This window comes from Aulonocara stuartgranti (genome assembly GCF_965226115.1).
Source record: "Aulonocara stuartgranti genome assembly, chromosome: 10".
NCBI lineage: Eukaryota > Metazoa > Chordata > Actinopteri > Cichliformes > Cichlidae > Aulonocara > Aulonocara stuartgranti.
In genome coordinates, this window is record NC_138946.1 from 17,361,946 (window position 1) to 17,379,991 (window position 18,046).

At 41.5% G+C, this 18,046-nt stretch overlaps 1 protein-coding gene across 6 annotated transcripts; it reads right to left on the reverse strand.

The window, feature by feature from the left end:
* Positions 1-95: 95 nt before the first annotated feature.
* On the reverse strand, positions 96-18,046 carry supt20 (SPT20 homolog, SAGA complex component). Of its 6 annotated transcripts, none has more exons than XM_082549121.1 (24): positions 17,895-18,046; positions 17,286-17,381; positions 17,107-17,142; positions 16,829-16,954; positions 15,322-15,448; positions 15,122-15,225; positions 14,831-14,947; positions 14,668-14,721; positions 14,381-14,520; positions 14,016-14,172; positions 10,821-10,877; positions 10,594-10,671; positions 8,815-8,984; positions 8,684-8,716; positions 8,467-8,578; positions 8,204-8,309; positions 6,377-6,532; positions 5,698-6,010; positions 5,497-5,612; positions 5,244-5,299; positions 4,529-4,606; positions 2,848-2,938; positions 2,064-2,152; positions 96-956 (listed from the first exon to the last, which is right to left on the reverse strand). In XM_082549121.1, exons 2-24 carry the CDS (start codon positions 17,286-17,288, stop codon positions 807-809), a joined length of 2,469 nt encoding a protein of 822 aa, XP_082405247.1. In that variant the 5' UTR covers positions 17,289-17,381; positions 17,895-18,046; the 3' UTR covers positions 96-806. The 6 variants fall into 6 exon arrangements, with proteins under 6 accessions (XP_082405247.1, XP_082405246.1, XP_082405245.1 ...); XM_082549120.1 differs by having other exon boundaries at positions 96-941; positions 4,529-4,642; positions 17,895-18,045; XM_082549119.1 differs by having other exon boundaries at positions 4,529-4,642; positions 17,895-18,045.

Here is an 18,046-nt window from a genome sequence, read left to right on the forward strand (position 1 = left end):
AGTGTCCGGAAATGTCTCACACACACACTCAGTTGATGCCTCGTAAGAATATGCTCATGGCTCCTGTACTAATTAAAAGGAAATGCCTTTTCAAAATGTGCTGTACAAAAGCAGGTACACCATCTTGCATGATGATCTTGAGTCCTCGTTTGAGCCCTGTGCTGGGACTGCTTAAAAGAAGAAAGACTTCCAACAGACTGAGAGGTAGAGAGCTGCCCCCAGGCACAATTCCAAGATCAGATTTGCATTTCACATGTAACGGTTACACAGGGAGGATTTGGTGTCGGTACGCTCTGTCGGGATCCGTGCTTAAAGGGCAGTTTCTACCTGGGTCAACCGAGCAGAGGCAGGAGGATCGGGCTTCTCGAGGGGAATCCTCTGAGAATGTGCATCTGCGATCCTCTCAGTTCACAGGGCCTCCATCAGAGACAGCTCTTCCACAACGGAGGGGGGTGGTGCGTTATTGTGGAAGCCCACTACCTACAACAATCCTCTTCTGTGTCATCTCAAAAAATAGCATTAATAATTTTTTTTTAACTTTAGGGCTCCCTTTTCTAACACCCCCCCCCCCAATCCCCTACGGTGGACACAGTTTTGGTTCTCTCCCAAACATCTGACAATCATTACATACAAATTTGTCAGCTAGAAAAAGACAAACAGAAAAGAGTTTTTTGTGGGGTTTTTCGTTGTTGTTTTTTTGCCTACACTCTCGACAGCGAGGCAGGTAAAGAGCACAATGTGGATCATTCACGTCCTTTTGTGTGTGGATTTGGGTGGGGGGAAGGTTTTAGTGTGATTTAAGTCTTTCATGATTTGGGGAGGGGCTGAGGCGTGCTCCTCTTCCTCTTACTTCTTGGTTGGCTGGCGGTATGGTGCCGTGGCACTCCCCCCTGAGGAGCTGCTGCTCCCATAGCCATTTGCTGCTGCTGCTGCATTTGGTGCTGCAAGAATTGCAACTGTTCAGTGCAAAAAGAAACATGGAAGAAGGACAAAAAAAATAGACTTCAGTATGTTACGACAAATAAGATAATGCAGAAAGAAATAATGATATTGACTTTAAGATTTATGTAAGCATCTCAAGCTCGTTTAACACATGTAAACTGGAATCCCTTGCTAAAACGTCGTCTAGCAGAGTGCCTTGTGTCGTACAACTGGCATGGGTTAGTGAAGCCTGATACATAGAACATACAAGAAGAGTGTGCGGAGAAACACAGGAGAGTGGTTAATGGGTTGCAGAGGGGAAGGAAGAGGAAGGAAGAGATAAGATTTGGGGCATGTCATGTTTTGGGGAGTGAGGCGGGATACAGTCAAGCAGCACCAGTGGCGTCTGGAAGACAAAAATTATTGGCTGTGATCCTGGCATAAAAACAAACAAACAAACATGCAGCTCAGCAAACCGTGCGTTGTGCTCAGAGTAAGCCAGCAACCTCAACTGGGCAAAAGAAAAAAAATCTTAACTCAGATTCATGCTTACAGTGGAACAACTTAATGTCTCTGTCGCAATGCCGTCGGCTACCTTTCAGCGGTCTGTTCCCAGTGACACAGTTTCAGAACCTGCTGCTAAATGGCTGTGCAAGAACATGCCTCCCACTCTGACACTTTGTTAGTTGTTGCCATTGGAAGTGCTGCGAGCTCTGGTGTGTGGGTTGCTGGAAGTACTGGGGCTACTGTGGTCTTTATCAAACAGCATAGTAACCAAACATACAACACAATATGGAGTGAATGGTGTTTATCTATAAAATGTATTTGAAAGAAGATTTTTATAAAAACTTATAATTATTTATTTATTTTAGGAAAATAATACGGTTTATACTAAAACTATCTCCGTATTATATAAAGGTTATGGATGGAAGCTATTTTTAAAATCCATTAACGTGATAAAAATACTAAATCTATATGTCATAAAGCTAGTTTACCTAATTCCCTCACACTTTATGGTGCAGCACAACAGAAGCCTGCAAGATAAATAAAAACAAGGAGAGCTGGTGGAAGCAGGTGTGTCTAATCTCAACAGCTCTTATAAACTCTATATGTGTATATGGATGTTAATGTTGCCGTATTACTTGGATCTGTGGCTGGTGCTGCTGCTGAAGCCTTGGAGAAGGCAGCGGGGGCCCAGACCCGTCCAGCCCACAGCCCAACTGGGACAGCACTAAGGTGGAGGGGAAGGGGAGGAGGGAGACAGGGAGCCCCAGAGGGAAGGACATGATGGCGAGAGGGAAAGAAGCAGCAGAAGAAGGAATGGGGGGGGGGGAGTGTAAAGACAGGAAATGAACAAGTGAAAAAAGTAGAATATTTGCGAGGATTAGCGGGAGAGCAGGGGTGAGTTGTGGTTTCAGGAGTGCGTAAACACACACAGAGATGGAAGAGAGAGAAGCAAAAACAAATGTTGCAGGGAGGCCAAAGATAAATGACCGTGTGCGTTGAGTTTTAAAAAGCGCATTATGGAGAAATAGCGTGAATTGGGAGATTCAGGGAATTTAGCGAATAGGGCAAATTGAGAAGAGGGACAGGAGGACAGTGTAGGAGGAAAGACAGAAGGGTGGGGGCAAAAAAAAACAAACAATTAAAAAAGAAAAGAGAAAATGTGGCAGAGAAGAAGGGGAAGTTGAGTCTCTCCTGTCAGATGTTACATGTTCCACTGAGAGGAACAATGGCTAACTTCAACAAAATGGTCATGTTTAGTTACAGACTGAGAGTCCTAACGAACAGTAATTACAGTCATGAATACATTAGTACATCTTATCTTATTAGTACTAGTTAGTGTCACGGTGTCATTTTGTTTAGGAACAGGTTAATGAAGAGAAATGTTTTGCGTGTGTGTGTGTGCGCTTGTGCGGCTCATACCTGCTGCCTGTGGAGACATGAAGCCTCCCACTCCCAGATTTATGACAGCCGTTTGCTGGTTCCCTAAACTTTGATCTGACCCCTGGTCACTCTATGAAGAAAGTCAAAGACAACACAAGGCTGTCACACACAACTGCCACCAAAGCAGAACATGTGACAGTAAATCACACACATATATGTGGGGCAGGGATAGCTCAGTAGGTAAAGTGGTCGCCCCATGATCGGAAGGTCGGCGGTTCGAATCCACTTAACGGCTACCCTGAGGTACCCCTGAGCAAGGTACCGTCCCTACACACTGCTCCCCGGGCGCCTGCTTAGTGGGCTGCCCACTGCTTCACTGAGTGAATGGGTCAAATGCAGAGAAAAACAAGTAATTTCCCCATGGGGATCAATAAAGTATCCATTATTATTATTATATATTTAAAAAACTTAAAAGGGGCAAGCAGTAGTGATTTTGGTTCCATATCATTAGGAAGTGAAATGTTTTGGCAGTGGTTACAGATTCTGTACATCACGGCCGCTAGACGCCATTCCCTGTTATTCCAATCAGATTTGTTCAAATTAATCTTTTTTAAGATGCAGAGTGTCTCAATAACTATTAAGAGGTGTAAATATTTCGCAACGACTCAAATCCAAGCAGGATTTATCAGGTTCAGTAGTTTCAAATTGTTGTTCTAAAGCCATTATTCATTCGCCTCTTTAGGACTACATTTCTTTTGTATTTGTGACTTTTTCCTAGTCAGTCTGGCATGCAGCCCAGTTACTCCATCACATTAGTTTAATTATAGCCCTTTTCCCATTGTACCTACTCAGCTCAACTCAACTTGGCCTTTTAGAGTTTTCCATTAGTTGGCAGTACCTGGTGTACTTTTGTAGTACCTACTCGCCAATCTGAAAATGTGGCATCAACAGACCACATACAACCGACTGGCCAATCAAGTCCACTGGCGAGTCCTTCCCAAAAATCAAACCCAACATTTTTACAACACAGCAACGAGGGAAATGCCAAAAACCCAGCGTAGTACACCATCATCTCGATATCCTCCATTGCTGTGTTGTGTCGCATTAAAATGACGCCATGGGACTTTTGGCTGTGTTGCTATAATGACGGAAAACCCATTGAGATGGCACTCAACTGTAATGGAAAATGAATGAAATTGAGTAGAGCTGCGTTTAATCTAAAATGGTGGCTTGGATTTTTGTGAAGGAGTCGCACTCATGACTCATTGAGTGATGCCACTGATTGGCCAATCGGTCGCATGAGATCTGTTGATGCCACATTTTCGGATCGACTCAGATCGCTTGGATCCCTGGGCTGAATAAGTACTAAAAAGTACATGGCAGGTACTGCCACCTAATGGAAAACCCTAAAAAAACCAAGTCGAGTCAACCCGAGTAGGTTCAAGTGGAAAAGAGGCAGTACAGCGCTCCCTTTAAAACCATGCTAGTTTTCTCAGTTCACAGGTATGAATAGTTTTTGTATTCTATATTTTTTAATAGGTGTGCCTAAGCTAACTAACTAAATGATGCCAAGCTACACATCTGTGAAGATGGACACTAAACATGACCAAAATCAAACCTCTCATATTTATTAGAAGATAATTTCTAACATCCCTCTGTTGCTGTAATTTAATTAAGATGTGTTCTTCTATACTATGAAAATATGGTGTTTGAGTCTCACCGTCTCCCCCCCTTGCTGCTGAGGACTGGAGGTGGCTGACTGACTCTGCTGTGGGGAGAACTGAGACAGCTGCTGCTGCTGCAGAGAATTAAAGATGAGAGGACCAGTGGGGATCTGAAGATGTAAAATACACACACCAACGAACAAAAAGTGGTGGAATAAAACACAGGGAAATGAGGATGAAGGACAGAGGGAAGGCAGAGGGAAAGGAATGATGCACACATAACCAAAAAGGGAGGAAAAAGGAAATGGAGCGTTAACAAAGAGATCGGCACTGATCATTACTACTATCAGACTAACAGAGCTACAAAGGACTATAAAGGGAATGGCACAAGCAGTGATCCTCAAACAGGCTGTGTCTGCATTCAGATTACATCCTTTACTTCTTCTGCTGCTATTCCTCTAGCAAAAAAAACCTTTGCTAAGAGACTCTTAGCAGTTCAAGAGGTAAAGGGGGTAAAAATGTTATAAAGCTAAGTTGTTGTTCAGGCCAGGACATTGCATAACAAAAGATGCATGCCCCTTATTGCACTAAAGCACTTTCAAGGGTTTACACTACATTGCATATGCAATGAGGTGTGGGGAAATTTAAGCTGCTGATTTCACTATTTCAGGTGTGCCAACACAGGTGAAGATCAGGACTAAGTCACTATGCCAAACAAATACCCAGTGCATGCTACTGAAAGTGTGTTAAGACTAAACTGTAGAGTCATACCTGGAGTAGGTTCAGAGGTCTCAACCCAGCATTGCTATTCAGGCCAAAAGGACTCCCTGGAAAACAAATCGGAGTTACCACGAAACAGCGAGACAATCAGGGCTTTATCTTATCTCTTCTAATGTCATTAGACCCAGTCTTTTTTTTTTTTTACTGGACAGCTACACTCTCTAGAACTGGATTTAATTAAAAAATAACTCTGTAAATGTAATGCAAAGGTAATAAAAAGGGGGGCATAACTATGGAATCTTACCCGCCTGTGCTGCAGACTGCATGGTAGGCATCAACCCTCCAGTTGGCAGGATTCCACTCAGGTTTAAGCCTGTGCCCAGCATGGGATTGGAGCCACTCATCAAAGCCTGAGGACTGCTACACAGACAGTACAAGATCATTATTAAAAGTGACAGTGATCAGCAGGTGCTATGTGGCATTCGAGACAGTTTAAAATTATTACCAGACTGAGCTGACCACGTTGATGAAATTGAGCCCTGCTGGATTGGCCATGACCTGTGACGATGTGGTTCCTGTGGTGATGGATGTACCCATGGTGGGCAGGGGAATGGTCATGACGGGCAGCGTCTGGCTTAAAGCTAGCGGCTGTTGGGTAAAAGGCGTGAGGAGGGCATTCTGTGACTGGTTCTGAACCAAGGGAGGGTCTGAAGGGGTAGGGGTCACTGAGAGAGGAGCGGAGAGGGCATCAGGGGGGTGAGGGGTCGAGCATGGCGTATTGGTAGGCGTTGGGGTAGATGGCTTGGGGGTTCCCGATCCTGAAAGGGGGAAAGAGGGCCAAAATAGTACAACACTTTAACAAGACACAGTACTTTTCAGTCAATTAAAATCCATTATTAAAACTAAATTTAAATTATGAGGCACTAGTTATACCAAAACCTGATCCCCCTTTTAATGTCAATTTGCGTGACATCTTAGTTAATCCTTTGATAATACTTCAGAGAATAGGGCTTGCAGTTGTCCAGTATTATGTGTATTTGCTAAGCTCCCAATATGTTACTGTTTTTCCATTTTTGTCAACATAATTTATGAGAATATGTTCAAAAACTCCAAATTGGGAAAATTCAGAAGCTTAAAGCAGATTTAAAACATTCCAGAATAACTAATCGGACTCCAGCACTCACTCTGATTGGATCCCATTGGGGAGAGGGAGGCAGGTGACAGCAGGCCCACCTGGCCCAGCTCCATTGAGTGCTTTCTGTTCAGAGACTGGCTTTTGGCTGGAGGGGGTGTAGGACACTTAAGTAGACCACTGGTGGTTTGTGAACTATATGGATTACCTGAAAAATAAAGACATAACATATTTATAATAGAGATGGCACGATACCACTTTTTTATGTCCGATACCGATACTGATATCATAAATTTGGATATCTGCCGAAACCGATATAAATCAGATCTAGCGTATTTTATAATCAATAAAACGTTTTTTTAATATCTTGCTGCTTTTTGTGTAAGTTCGTACTCAAGTTTAAAAAACAAAACAAAACTAAATCTATTCTGTTATACCTGTATGCAAAAAATACACTGCACCCAAAATATTTCATAGTTCAGCAATACTGATGAATCTAATAAACTTAAACCCTACACCATCCTCCCTATGCTGGTATTTTAAAGAGTAATTCGTGGAAATACTAAGCAACCTAACTAATAGGGTTGCCAACTCCCAGCAAAAAATATAAAAAAATAGGAAACCACCTCCACCTCATAATGCTTAATTGACATAATCGACTTTCATTTAATGCACGTGAAAAAAGAAAAGAAAAAGAAATGCACAGAAATCAATAATTTTTCTACAATAATTAAATGGATTCAACATCTTTCTTCAACAGAATTGCAGACTGCACAGATGGTACCTTCCCAAAGGAAAAATTACTGTAGCTTACTAGGTTATAAATTGGACATAATAGTTCCTATATACAATAATGGATTTCTGTACATTTCACATCAGATGAAAACATTGGTTGTAAGATTCAGATAATTATTTATTAAAAGTTAGACATAACAATTAGAAAGAAAACTATGTCTTTGTGCCCCCCCTTCCCTGTTAATGTCCTACCAGCCGTCAGCTACGTAGAAAAGGATCCTGGTGTACAAAGTAATATTAAATAAATTTTAACAACAGATTATCAAGCTTAAACGTGCTGCTGTTGTTTATCCGCTGGTTTCCTCTTTCTGGTGCAAAGTGGGCGATAAACTAACAAGAGAGACGGACTCGCGACAGAAAAGCCGATCAGCCGATCATTGATCAGTTTCATGATTGAAGTAGCAGCAGGAGAGGGAGGGGGAGAGAAGAGGCAGTCGCTCCATATATCGGTTGTTAAGCTTAACGTGGGAATGCTTTACAAACATTCAGAGATGAACTTACACACTTAGTTTACTTCTCTGGGACAGCTTTCTCAGAGATTAAATGCTGGTTTGGAAGCACGTAGCGAGTCTCCAAATGTTCAACCAGACCGCCGACAGGTCGCGCAGGCCACAGTTGCTCTATCACGTGATGTATACGGCTCCGACGTGCTAAGGTTATGAGCTCGGTTACGTTATGTCGCAGGTTTTGTGAGATGCTTTTGTGATATTGAATGGATCAGATTACATTTTGTATTTCTCTCCGATATCCGATCCAGTAATTTAGGTCAGTATCGGACCGATACGTAATATCGATCGGTCCATCTCTAATTTATAATACTCTTTTCCAAAAAGAATGCACTATTAGAGCAGATCTGGTTCCACCTTTGCTGAGAATGACCTTGAACAGACTCAGAAACATGTTTGCAGTGCACTTAATGCCTCTCTTATAATGCAACTTAATTATCCTAAAGAATCAAACTATCAGATTTGCCTGCAACCCTTTTTTCCCTTCAAAGTAGCACACAAATACGGGGTGTTTTTAGCCACTAATTAAGGATTTGTGTGACGTCAATGAACAATCGCACTAGAAGTAGAAGTTGTACCTGAGGAGCTGCTTCCTGATCCTGACGGCAGTTTGATGGGAGGGGGCCGGTGCTTCACCCCTTTTCCCAACAGAGAAGTCTGGACCAGTGGAGAAATACCATCACCCTGCGTGTGACAGTTAAACCTGTTTTTTAGCCGCACTGCATAACAAGAGTAACCCAAAAGTAATGTTCTCATCTGCACTAATTCCAAATCACCAAATATTGATTAGTTTGACACATCTGAATCTCCCAGGCAAAGAAGTATGAATCTTCATGTTTACCTCATCTTTGCTAGGGGAGGGAGGCCCCTGACCCATGTTGCCTGAGTTATGGGACACTTTGACCTGACACTTGACGTCTCTCTCATACACTCCTTTGTACTGAGTAAGAAAGCTGTTAAAAAGACAAAAACCTTGCATCACACTTTCTAACACCAGATCCCTAAAAAGTCTGTATGAATGAATGAATTTCTGAAGAGCAGCCCACAATGTGACTTACCGGTCCGCATCGATCTTTGAACCTATGAGGAAACTGTGAATGACACACAAAAAACGATGAAGATTAATTTAATCAAAGCAGCATTTTAAATTCAGTTTAATATAACCAGTTTGTCTTAAAGGTGTCCTTACGGAGGATGTATGAGCTTTAGGTCTGGACTGTCGTCCTCTGCTTTTGATTCTTTAGCACAGTAGATCTTCCCGTACACAAGCGGGTCTCCCATTGACTGGAAAATAGAAACCTTGGTCCTCTGAGCTTGGCCCCCAACTTCACACTCAAATGTGTAGTCATCTACAACTTCCTGTGTAAGGAAAAAAAAAAAATAAGAGGACAAAAAAATCTAATGACAAGAACACCTTAAATGGATGTGTGCAGTGACATTATATTTTTGTGCAAAATTTAGCAACTAAGTATTGTAATCATACAGTCCGTATATTTAATGTATGGTAGAACTACCTGTAGCATCTTCAGTTCCAATGCTACAGTCACAATAGAAATTGTAGATACTGGGAGAATAGTATTGCTAACTTGGTTTATATAAATATTTTGACTTTATATAATATTAACACATTAAGACATATTGAGAAGAAGCAGAGGTTGAAGAGAGTTGGGAGTAAGCAGTCTTTAATGTGGATATTAAAAGACACATTCCCTGTATTGAGCTTCAATTCTTTAACCTTCAGGCGACCAGATGACCCCAACTTCAAATTTATATTTGCCATTATCATGTTTTTAATGGTAAAATGTTACATGCCACATGTTTAACAATCTACTTCTCCAACGTTTTTTCCCCATTTTTAAAACAGAAACTAACCGATTGTTGTAGCAAAGGATAATGGAAACTAATGTGGAGTCATAATTTATGACTTTATATTTTAGTGTAATTTGTTGGTAATTAAGCTTCTGAGTTTTTTGTTTGTTTGTTTTTTTACACAAAATATTTTAAATGCAACACACTTCAAATATGATGCATGTCTAGATTAAACAGAAGCATGGGGACAAAGGCTGAACAAGACCCTGATGAACAAGTATTGCCTAAACAAATGAAAAATTGATGTAAATTTACTTGTAGAATTTGTGTGTTTTTTTTTTTTAATTTATTTTATTTTATCACATAAAAATGACTGAAAACCATCATTAATCATATCAGAAAATTTTAGCAGATTTGTGACGGACAAGGAAATAGTACAAGCAACTGGATGTATTTAAAAAACACAGCATAAAAAGGTGACAGTAACAACCTCAGCTCGGTCATTTTATTCGTCAGTCCCACAACATTAAAAGTGGGACAACCTCCTTGTGGATAGGGGAAAAAAATCAGTGGTTATCTGTGGACTGCATAATTTTTTTAAAATTTATTTTTGCCCTTGAAGACCAATTGCAAGTAGCTGCACCATAGTTATCTCAGTTTTTTAGAGACTGGTTGCCTCCCACCATGTATCCTGTGCAAACACTTTGCAATTGCAAAGGCTGCTTGGTGGGAGAGATGTCTCTAAACACCTGTGGTCTGACTCAGACTGACTGCTATCACTCTCAGACAAATTGGAAAAGATTAGTATATAACTGCCGCCTCATTTACAAATAGAAAAGAATTGGAATCAGTCTGTGCCAGTAAGCTCAACTTATCTGTGACATCTCTTTGCAATAGGAGACTCGGCTCAGCTGGTTAAGTAAATGCATCAAACCAAGTTGCAGAGCACCTTTATCACTTTCCAGTTAAGCTGCCATCCTGCAGAAACTGTGTCACTATTTGTGAAAGAACTACACTGTAGAGTGTGAGAATGTAAATGTTTGCTTTTCTTCCTTTAAAGAAATAATTACCATTTTAAACAAACACTCCTTGCTTATTTCTGACAGCAAACAGCCATTAATGATCTCAACAATGTAAGGTTATCTGCTGCAAAACTTACCTCAGCAGGCCAGATCACAGTTTTATGTTCAGAGCTTGCCAACTGCAAAGACCTCTCAACCACAGCGTACTTTTCCACCTAAATCAACATACATATAAAACTGTCTGTTACAGGATGCAAATTTCATTGCCAAGCAATCACTTGTGTGGTATTAAGTGTTTTTGTTTTTTTTATAAGTAGTGTTGGATCAAGTATTTAAGTGTGGGTTTTATAAAAGAGCCACTCACATCAATTTCCTTGGGCACAGTTAGTTGGCAGTTGTTCTGCTTCCACATGTCAACACACTGCAAGAGATGATAGTTGACAAGCCAGAACAACAGGAAGAAAAACAGGAGGTGTTAGAGAAAATCTGTGAGAATTAAGTGACGTGAGATTTTTGTCAACGATAGTTAACGGTAAAGAGGAACACACCAGAGTACTGACACACCAACTTGTTTTCACCTATTGTTCTAATGACTCCCTTTGGGTTTAGTCGATAATTTAGAAAGATGTAAATAGACAAAAAAAATGGGATCTGTGCTTTGGGACACAGTGAATAGACCCGAGATTTTACCATGGCTGTTATGCAAAGTAACATCATCTACAATTATATTGTCATAACAAACAGGCGAATGATTCTCATTTACGAAAACGTCTGCCAAATTTATGTGTCACGTTTTCATGTAAAACTGTAAATGATCACAAAAGTATCAGCTTTTAGAAACATTCAAAAACACAGAAAGTGTCAGTGAGATAGAAGCTCATCCAGCTCGTGAGCCATCACAATTCAGAAGTGATTGTGCAGAATTAAGGTTATAAGTTCTGTTGTCACTGATTGGCTGTGTAATCTAACGAGGATTTAAATCCACTAAGAAATCAAAGAATCTTACAAATAGTCATATCCAGAATTATTAATTATTATTCTTTCACTAAAATCTGACAGATCAAGGAGGAGTAGCAATTCTTGTGAATTGTGGAGGGATGGAACAGACAGATACCTCACCGTTGAATAAACTTATAGGGCCATTGACTGGATGAGCTAAAAACAATTAATGCAGCAATCAAATTGAAACAAATTTTTGGCATTTATCTTAACTCTTCTGTACAAAAGGTCAGATATCCTTGAGCTATATCTTCCCAATGAAGCAGAAGATGCTCATATTGGTGCCACAGCAACTCTGTTATAAATACGGCTGTACCTCGAATTTCCAGGTCAGTGTTACTTTTTTTTTTTTTTTGCCTGTCCCATTTGGTTCTTTAGCCGTCAGAATTGTTGTCTGAAGACCAACAAGGATACCCAATGGATTTACTTTGCCAAATGGATCATCACGGCCTTGCCGTATTGGTCCATTTGATCAACCTTTGTTGTTATTATTTATTTTATTTTATTTTCAGTTGTTACAGACGGGGCAGACATGAAAGAAAGAAAGATGAAGGAAAAGAAAAACAGAAGGGAAGCGGGACAGTGAGAAAGGGTACTTAAAAAGAGAAAGAAGAGGAAAAAAAATCTCCTGGGTCACCTGTTGAGAGAAAAAGAAGAGAAAACAAGCAAAAAAAAAAACAGCAACATCAATCTAGCTAAGTGTAAACAGCAGTAAATACTAAATGTTCAATGTTGTTGTGTAGCAAGCAGGACCGACAGCGCACAATGTGCTTGGAAATAGCAGCCAATAAAGGTGTAGTTTATATCCCTCCTCTGCACCCTGGTGACACACCCGCACCCCAAGGCCCTACTTGTGTGGGTGGGTGTGTTGGAACAGGAAGAGGGAGGCAGCCGGGGATGGGGAGGAAAAGAAGGGAGGAGCAAGATGCCCCTCCCTGGGGCCAGCTCCCCCGCTGACCCCAGTAGGCACCCCCGTCCTTCGGCACCCACCAAGGCAGGGGAGCCCAGGCCCATCCAGATTGGGGCCTACGGCAGCAGGACCGCCCAGCCCCACAGGACCCGGGGCAGCCCACCTGACCCCACCGCATAGGAAACTGTACCCACCCTAACATTCAATCATCTCCCAGACTGCACAAGACAATAGACACCCAGGTTAAGTTTATTCTCCACCTCTCCTATGACTCTCCCCCACCTGCAGAGTGGACAAGGATGGAACAAACTCCCTGTCAGTTGAAGAGCCCCCTAGTTAGGCCGATGCGCCAGAGGCCCCCTGCGCCAGGGCTAAGCCCCCATGCACCCACCCGCCCACAACCTCGGCCCCCAAGGCCCAGCCAGAGCCCTAGCACGGAGGCGAAGCACCCATGAACCCCAAGCCCCCACGCCTGCCCCGCATCCACTCAGGGGCAGCCAGGCTACCAGACCAGTAACCTACGTCCGCCAGCACAGACCCTCCCCCAGCCCTGCTGCACGCAGCCACAAGGAAAACACCTTGGTGCAGCTACTTGCAGAAAAGGTCAGTGTTACTTACTAAATGACATAGTTACAGCGGGAAACGCAGCATCAGAACTAACTGTGCTGTCTTTGAGAAGGGCTTTCTCAGAGTCAATCACGCGTAGCCTAGAGGCTACCAAAGCCTCCAGTGGATGTAAAACACATCATATTTCTCCCATATTAGGTTCTCTTCATTGGCTCCCTGTTAGAATTGAATGAATTGAATTTAAAATTCTTCTCCTAAAATACAAAATCTTGACCAATCAGGACCCATCATATCTTAAAGGCCTCTTAGTATCATGCTATCCCAAAAGCACACTTTGCTCTCAAACTGCTGGCTTACTTGTAGTTCCTAGAATTCCTTAAATTAGAACAGGAGACAGTGCCTTCAGCTATTAGGGCCCTCTGCTGTGAAACCAAATCCCAGTTTGGATTCAGGCCCTCACCTTCCACGTAACCTGATGTGTACCTCCCGAGAAATGCAACCACACTTGGGGCTGACGCAGCATGACTGGCGCGGATTATGGCATATGTCTAAGAGGGGATTGCAGTTACACTGCAAGTTACAATGTTACAACGTAGATTTCCTGCATGTAGATTTCATAGATTTCAGACTAATGCCTGAACTAAAGCACAATTCAGGCATTCGTCTGTGTTTAGTTTTATCTCCTTTTTCGCTCTCTTTGCTCCCTGACCCTGATTCTGCTGGAGGCTTCTTTAAATATTTCCTTCCAATTGTCCCAATTTCTTGATCATGAGGGGGATTGCCTCATTGTTGGGGTTTCCTCTTGAATACCGCAAGGTCTGTAACTTGTGATTTGAAGCGACATAAATAAACCTGAATTGAGGGGCATGGCATAGAAAAATGGATCACCTGCATCCATTATAATAACATGGACCCTCAGGTTTTACACAAACTTGTGGAGTACATACTGTTAATAAAGCCAAATGGAGGAGACAAAATACAAGGAGATACAAATATAATCTATAATAAAGTAGTAGTAGTCCCAGTTCATACTTTTGGACCTTGATATATACTCTACAAACTGTGTGGATGTTTCCCACTTACGTTTCCGATCTTTGAGATCTTCAGGTCTATGACAGGCGCGGGTTTCCTCTCTTTTCTTCTCTGTAGGTAGTCGTAGAGTCGTAGCTGTGGTGGTATGGGAAGGTGGGACAGCTCCTGCTGCCTGTTCAGTGCAGCCCGAGAGTGCCTCTTGAAACACCTACAAAGCAAACAATTAACGCGTGTTAACAAAACCAAGGTCTTTGCTTCATTTATTGGCTTTTTTCCTTTATACAGTCACAGAGCTTGCACTTCCCTGCCTTCAATTTCACAAAATAAACATCCGTAAATTAGATCTTTATCCTGGCATAACCGATTTCACACTGAGCTGGCTTCAACCTAGATGAGCATGAGAGGGTATTCAATACCGTTTCATGGAGCGAGTGTTCATTTTCTGTTTGTTGTAAAGCAGGCGGTTAGCTGTGCAAGTAACAGAAATGGAGGGGTCCAGGCACAGAGGTTCAGCTGTAGCCAAAATCAACTGACTTTCCAACTGCAGTTTGTCATCCTAAAGCAAAGAGAAAGGACATGTTACAGAAAACACCTGAGCCTGGAAAATTCTGGGATGGAGCACCACACTAGTAACTCCAAATGCACTTTAAATGAAAACACACAACTACATGTTTCAGATAAAACATACTGAACAATACTTTACCTGTGTCCACTTGTGGTGGTCACTGGTCATGGCATGGACATCACAGATGAGAGTCTGCAGGGAAACAAAGTTGTTATGAATATAATGTAAGTCAGATTTATTGTGCTAAAGATCTAATGTGGTTTTCCACTCATGCCTCCTCATAATCTTATTCTGTCTTTACCTGCATGGTTGGCCGCAGTAGGATATGTCTGCTCTGATAGGTGGGAATCTTGGTATTACCAGACTGCCGGTAGTCTCTGACCTCTACTATTACACAGCCACAGTGGAAGATGTTCACCTGACACACAAAGCATGACCGAGAGGTGGTTACAAACACAGGGAGCTCATTAATCAAAATAGAAACCTTACATGGTTCTTAGCTCTTTATATATTTAAGCAGAAATGTGACACTTTTGCACCATCTTTTGTTTAAAATGATTGGATTTCAAAATGCACCACGCTTGCACACAACCTGTGATTTCTCCAACAAATCCACCAAAATAGGAGGCAACTCCTCAGCGTCGAGGTACTCCAGCAGTTCTCCTTCTTCATATGGCAGGCGAATGGTTTCAGAATCTAGAAAGTAACACAAACATGCAGGTGAGACAACTGCAGCACAAAGAGCCAAAAAACAAAACCCAACGGTCAATGTAATGATCTAACTTGACTTACCAGATCCATTTTTGCCCCTGAGCATTAAAGAATAGCCTTCATTCCCAGGGTACAGATTGACCACCAGACATGATACAGACTCCTGAGACACCAGCTTCTCCAGTAGATTCACATTCCTCCTCAAATTCTTCAGAGAGACAGCAAATGAAACACACAAAAGGCAAATTCTCCTCATTAGAAGCACAAACCTTATTAGTTATACCTGCTTAATGGCATTTAAAAAAAAAATTTTTTTCTTAAAAAAAAAGAAAAAAGATATTTCTCTTGTGGCGAGTGCTACAGAACCAAGGACTCCTCGAAATGAAGCCTAAGATGCCCCCCCCCCCCCCAAAAAAAGAAGAAACATGTATACAGATTAGCAGCAGTGTCTCTTTCCAAAGAAAAAGAAGAAAATCCACAAACCTTGTCATAAGCAACTTAACATAGGGTCTATTTTACCTTTCTTTCTTTCTTTCTTTCTTTCTTTCTTTCTTTTTTTTCCTTCAATGAAAAAGCAAGCATGCCACTAGGGAGGACGACTCCGTAAATGATTATATCCTGTCATGCTGTTACTGGCAATAATCTCTTATCACAGCTAGATATAGACTTCCTTCTTCAAAGTTATGTAGTGAATGTGGTTAGTTAGAGGGAAAGTAGTTCCTGCAAGAGGCTGCTGAACAACATTTTTTGTTGTTGTTTTTTGAACAATTGGTGGGGTTTAGGTTACGATTTATTTGAGAAAAGACATCTTAAAAATCTGACAACTCTCATCAAAACAATCGAAACAACAAAAGAAAAAGTATGTCAATCTATTCTTGAACAAATTGTCTCTCTAAGAGAATTTTTAACCAACAATTTTCCTCCCCAGTGGCATGACAATTTTAAATAAAAAATACACAAATAAAATAAAAGGTACTTTGAAATGCTCCCTTATTCACAAGAGGTTGCCACAGCAGGTAGCATGTTGGATTTGGCAGATCTTTACGCTGGATGACCTTCCTTGCTCAGCCCTAAAGAAATCTGTGTCTACTCCCCAGATCAAACCAAGAATCTTTAACTTGTTTGGCAAATTTGTGAAGCAGTAATATACAGATCCATTAATTTATAAAAATGATAGAATGTGTATTCTCCAATGAACAAATACGAAAGCCAATTTAGATATTCCTGAGCTAATGTTTATAATACTTTAATAAACATGTACATGCTTATTCCTATATTATTTAAAGATAATAATGTGAGTTATGTCACGTTAATTCAGCAGGTTTCGCAGTAAACAAAAGCAGGAACCAACTGTAAGTTCTGGATCCACAAGTTACTGGGGTAAATAACTGTTACAAAATTGTTGTTTCTCTAACTTTACTACAGCTAAAACGTGTTTGTGCAGGTGACGGGAAACAAAGCGGTTTTGTGTCGCAAACAAAAAAAAATCCACTTTTTCCAAATCATTCCCCAAGCTTGGTTTTAAGTAAGGTTTTATTAGATCCAGTAATTACCAAGTAACAAGTGAGTCATGGTGCATAACACAAACCTTTAACTCTGGCTCTTTCTCACATTCCTCTATGTAGAGCTCATAGAGCTTCTGGTACAAACTCTTCCTCCCGCCAGATGAAATTCTTCGTTTGGCTGGTCGTTGTCGAGCACTTTCAACAATGTACTGAATAACAAATAACACACGCGTTATTAATGAATAATGGGGCAGGAAAGAACTTAATAATACGATGAATAAATTGTGCTTCATGTTTCTGAGTACATAGTTTAAATTTATTTCAGAGCAAAAAAAACAACAAAAAACAGTGGTTATATTACCTCCGCTCGATCCAATGCATATTCCAAAACTTGTTGCTTTGGGGGATAAAATTAAAGTGAAACAGATCAGCAACAGCTGGAAGTCACAGACCAATAGAGATCGTAATCTCACATGAAACACTACAGCAGGAGTCCTTTGTCTATGTAGAGATGAATGAACTGACAGAGATTAAACTTACCATTGTGGTCCACCGCCAGCTGCGAGCTGAGTGACGGTAGACGATGCTGTCCTTTCTGACCCACACTGTCACCTTCCTAAAGTGACCATTCACAGCCTGCACGGCAACACAACAGAGGACACGCAGGCAGCGTGAAGAGAAAACAAAAACACAGATTACTGGTACATTCATAGAGATGCACTCAGTGTGTTGCTGGCACGCTGGTAAGAGAGTGCTGATGCCAAATCATCCAGCTGACACTCAGAGATGCCACACACAAGCAGCTGCAAGGACCGAGGAGCCAAACTGTTCCATCTAAGTTCTTTTACCATTAGCTTATATTTTAAAATGCAATAACAAAGTAAACGTGACCACACGATGTGTCAGAGTTAATACAACAAAACGGCAAAGGTTAGTGAAGTCTGGTGACTGTGAGCCCAGCCAAGAGAGAGCAGCTGAATAGCAAGAACTCGTTGATGCCTGACCGTTGGGCTAACATAGCCACCGTTAGCATGCTAGCCCGTTCCGAGTGGGCAAAGCTGTAAGTTACAAGCTACGCTGCCAGGCTCACGTCTTCCGAGACACAACCCGAACAAGCGACGACAGTCTAAACAAACAGAGTCGACTTGCCTTTTAGATTGCATAGCGGTCGACTGTAGCTCCGATGTAAGAAAACGAAATGAAATTGAAATATCGGTGTCTTCATTGAAAAAAAGTCGGAGCAGCAGCCATTTTCTTCCAGTGTGTCAACAACAGCTAAACTTCCGGTTTGAGCAGCTGTG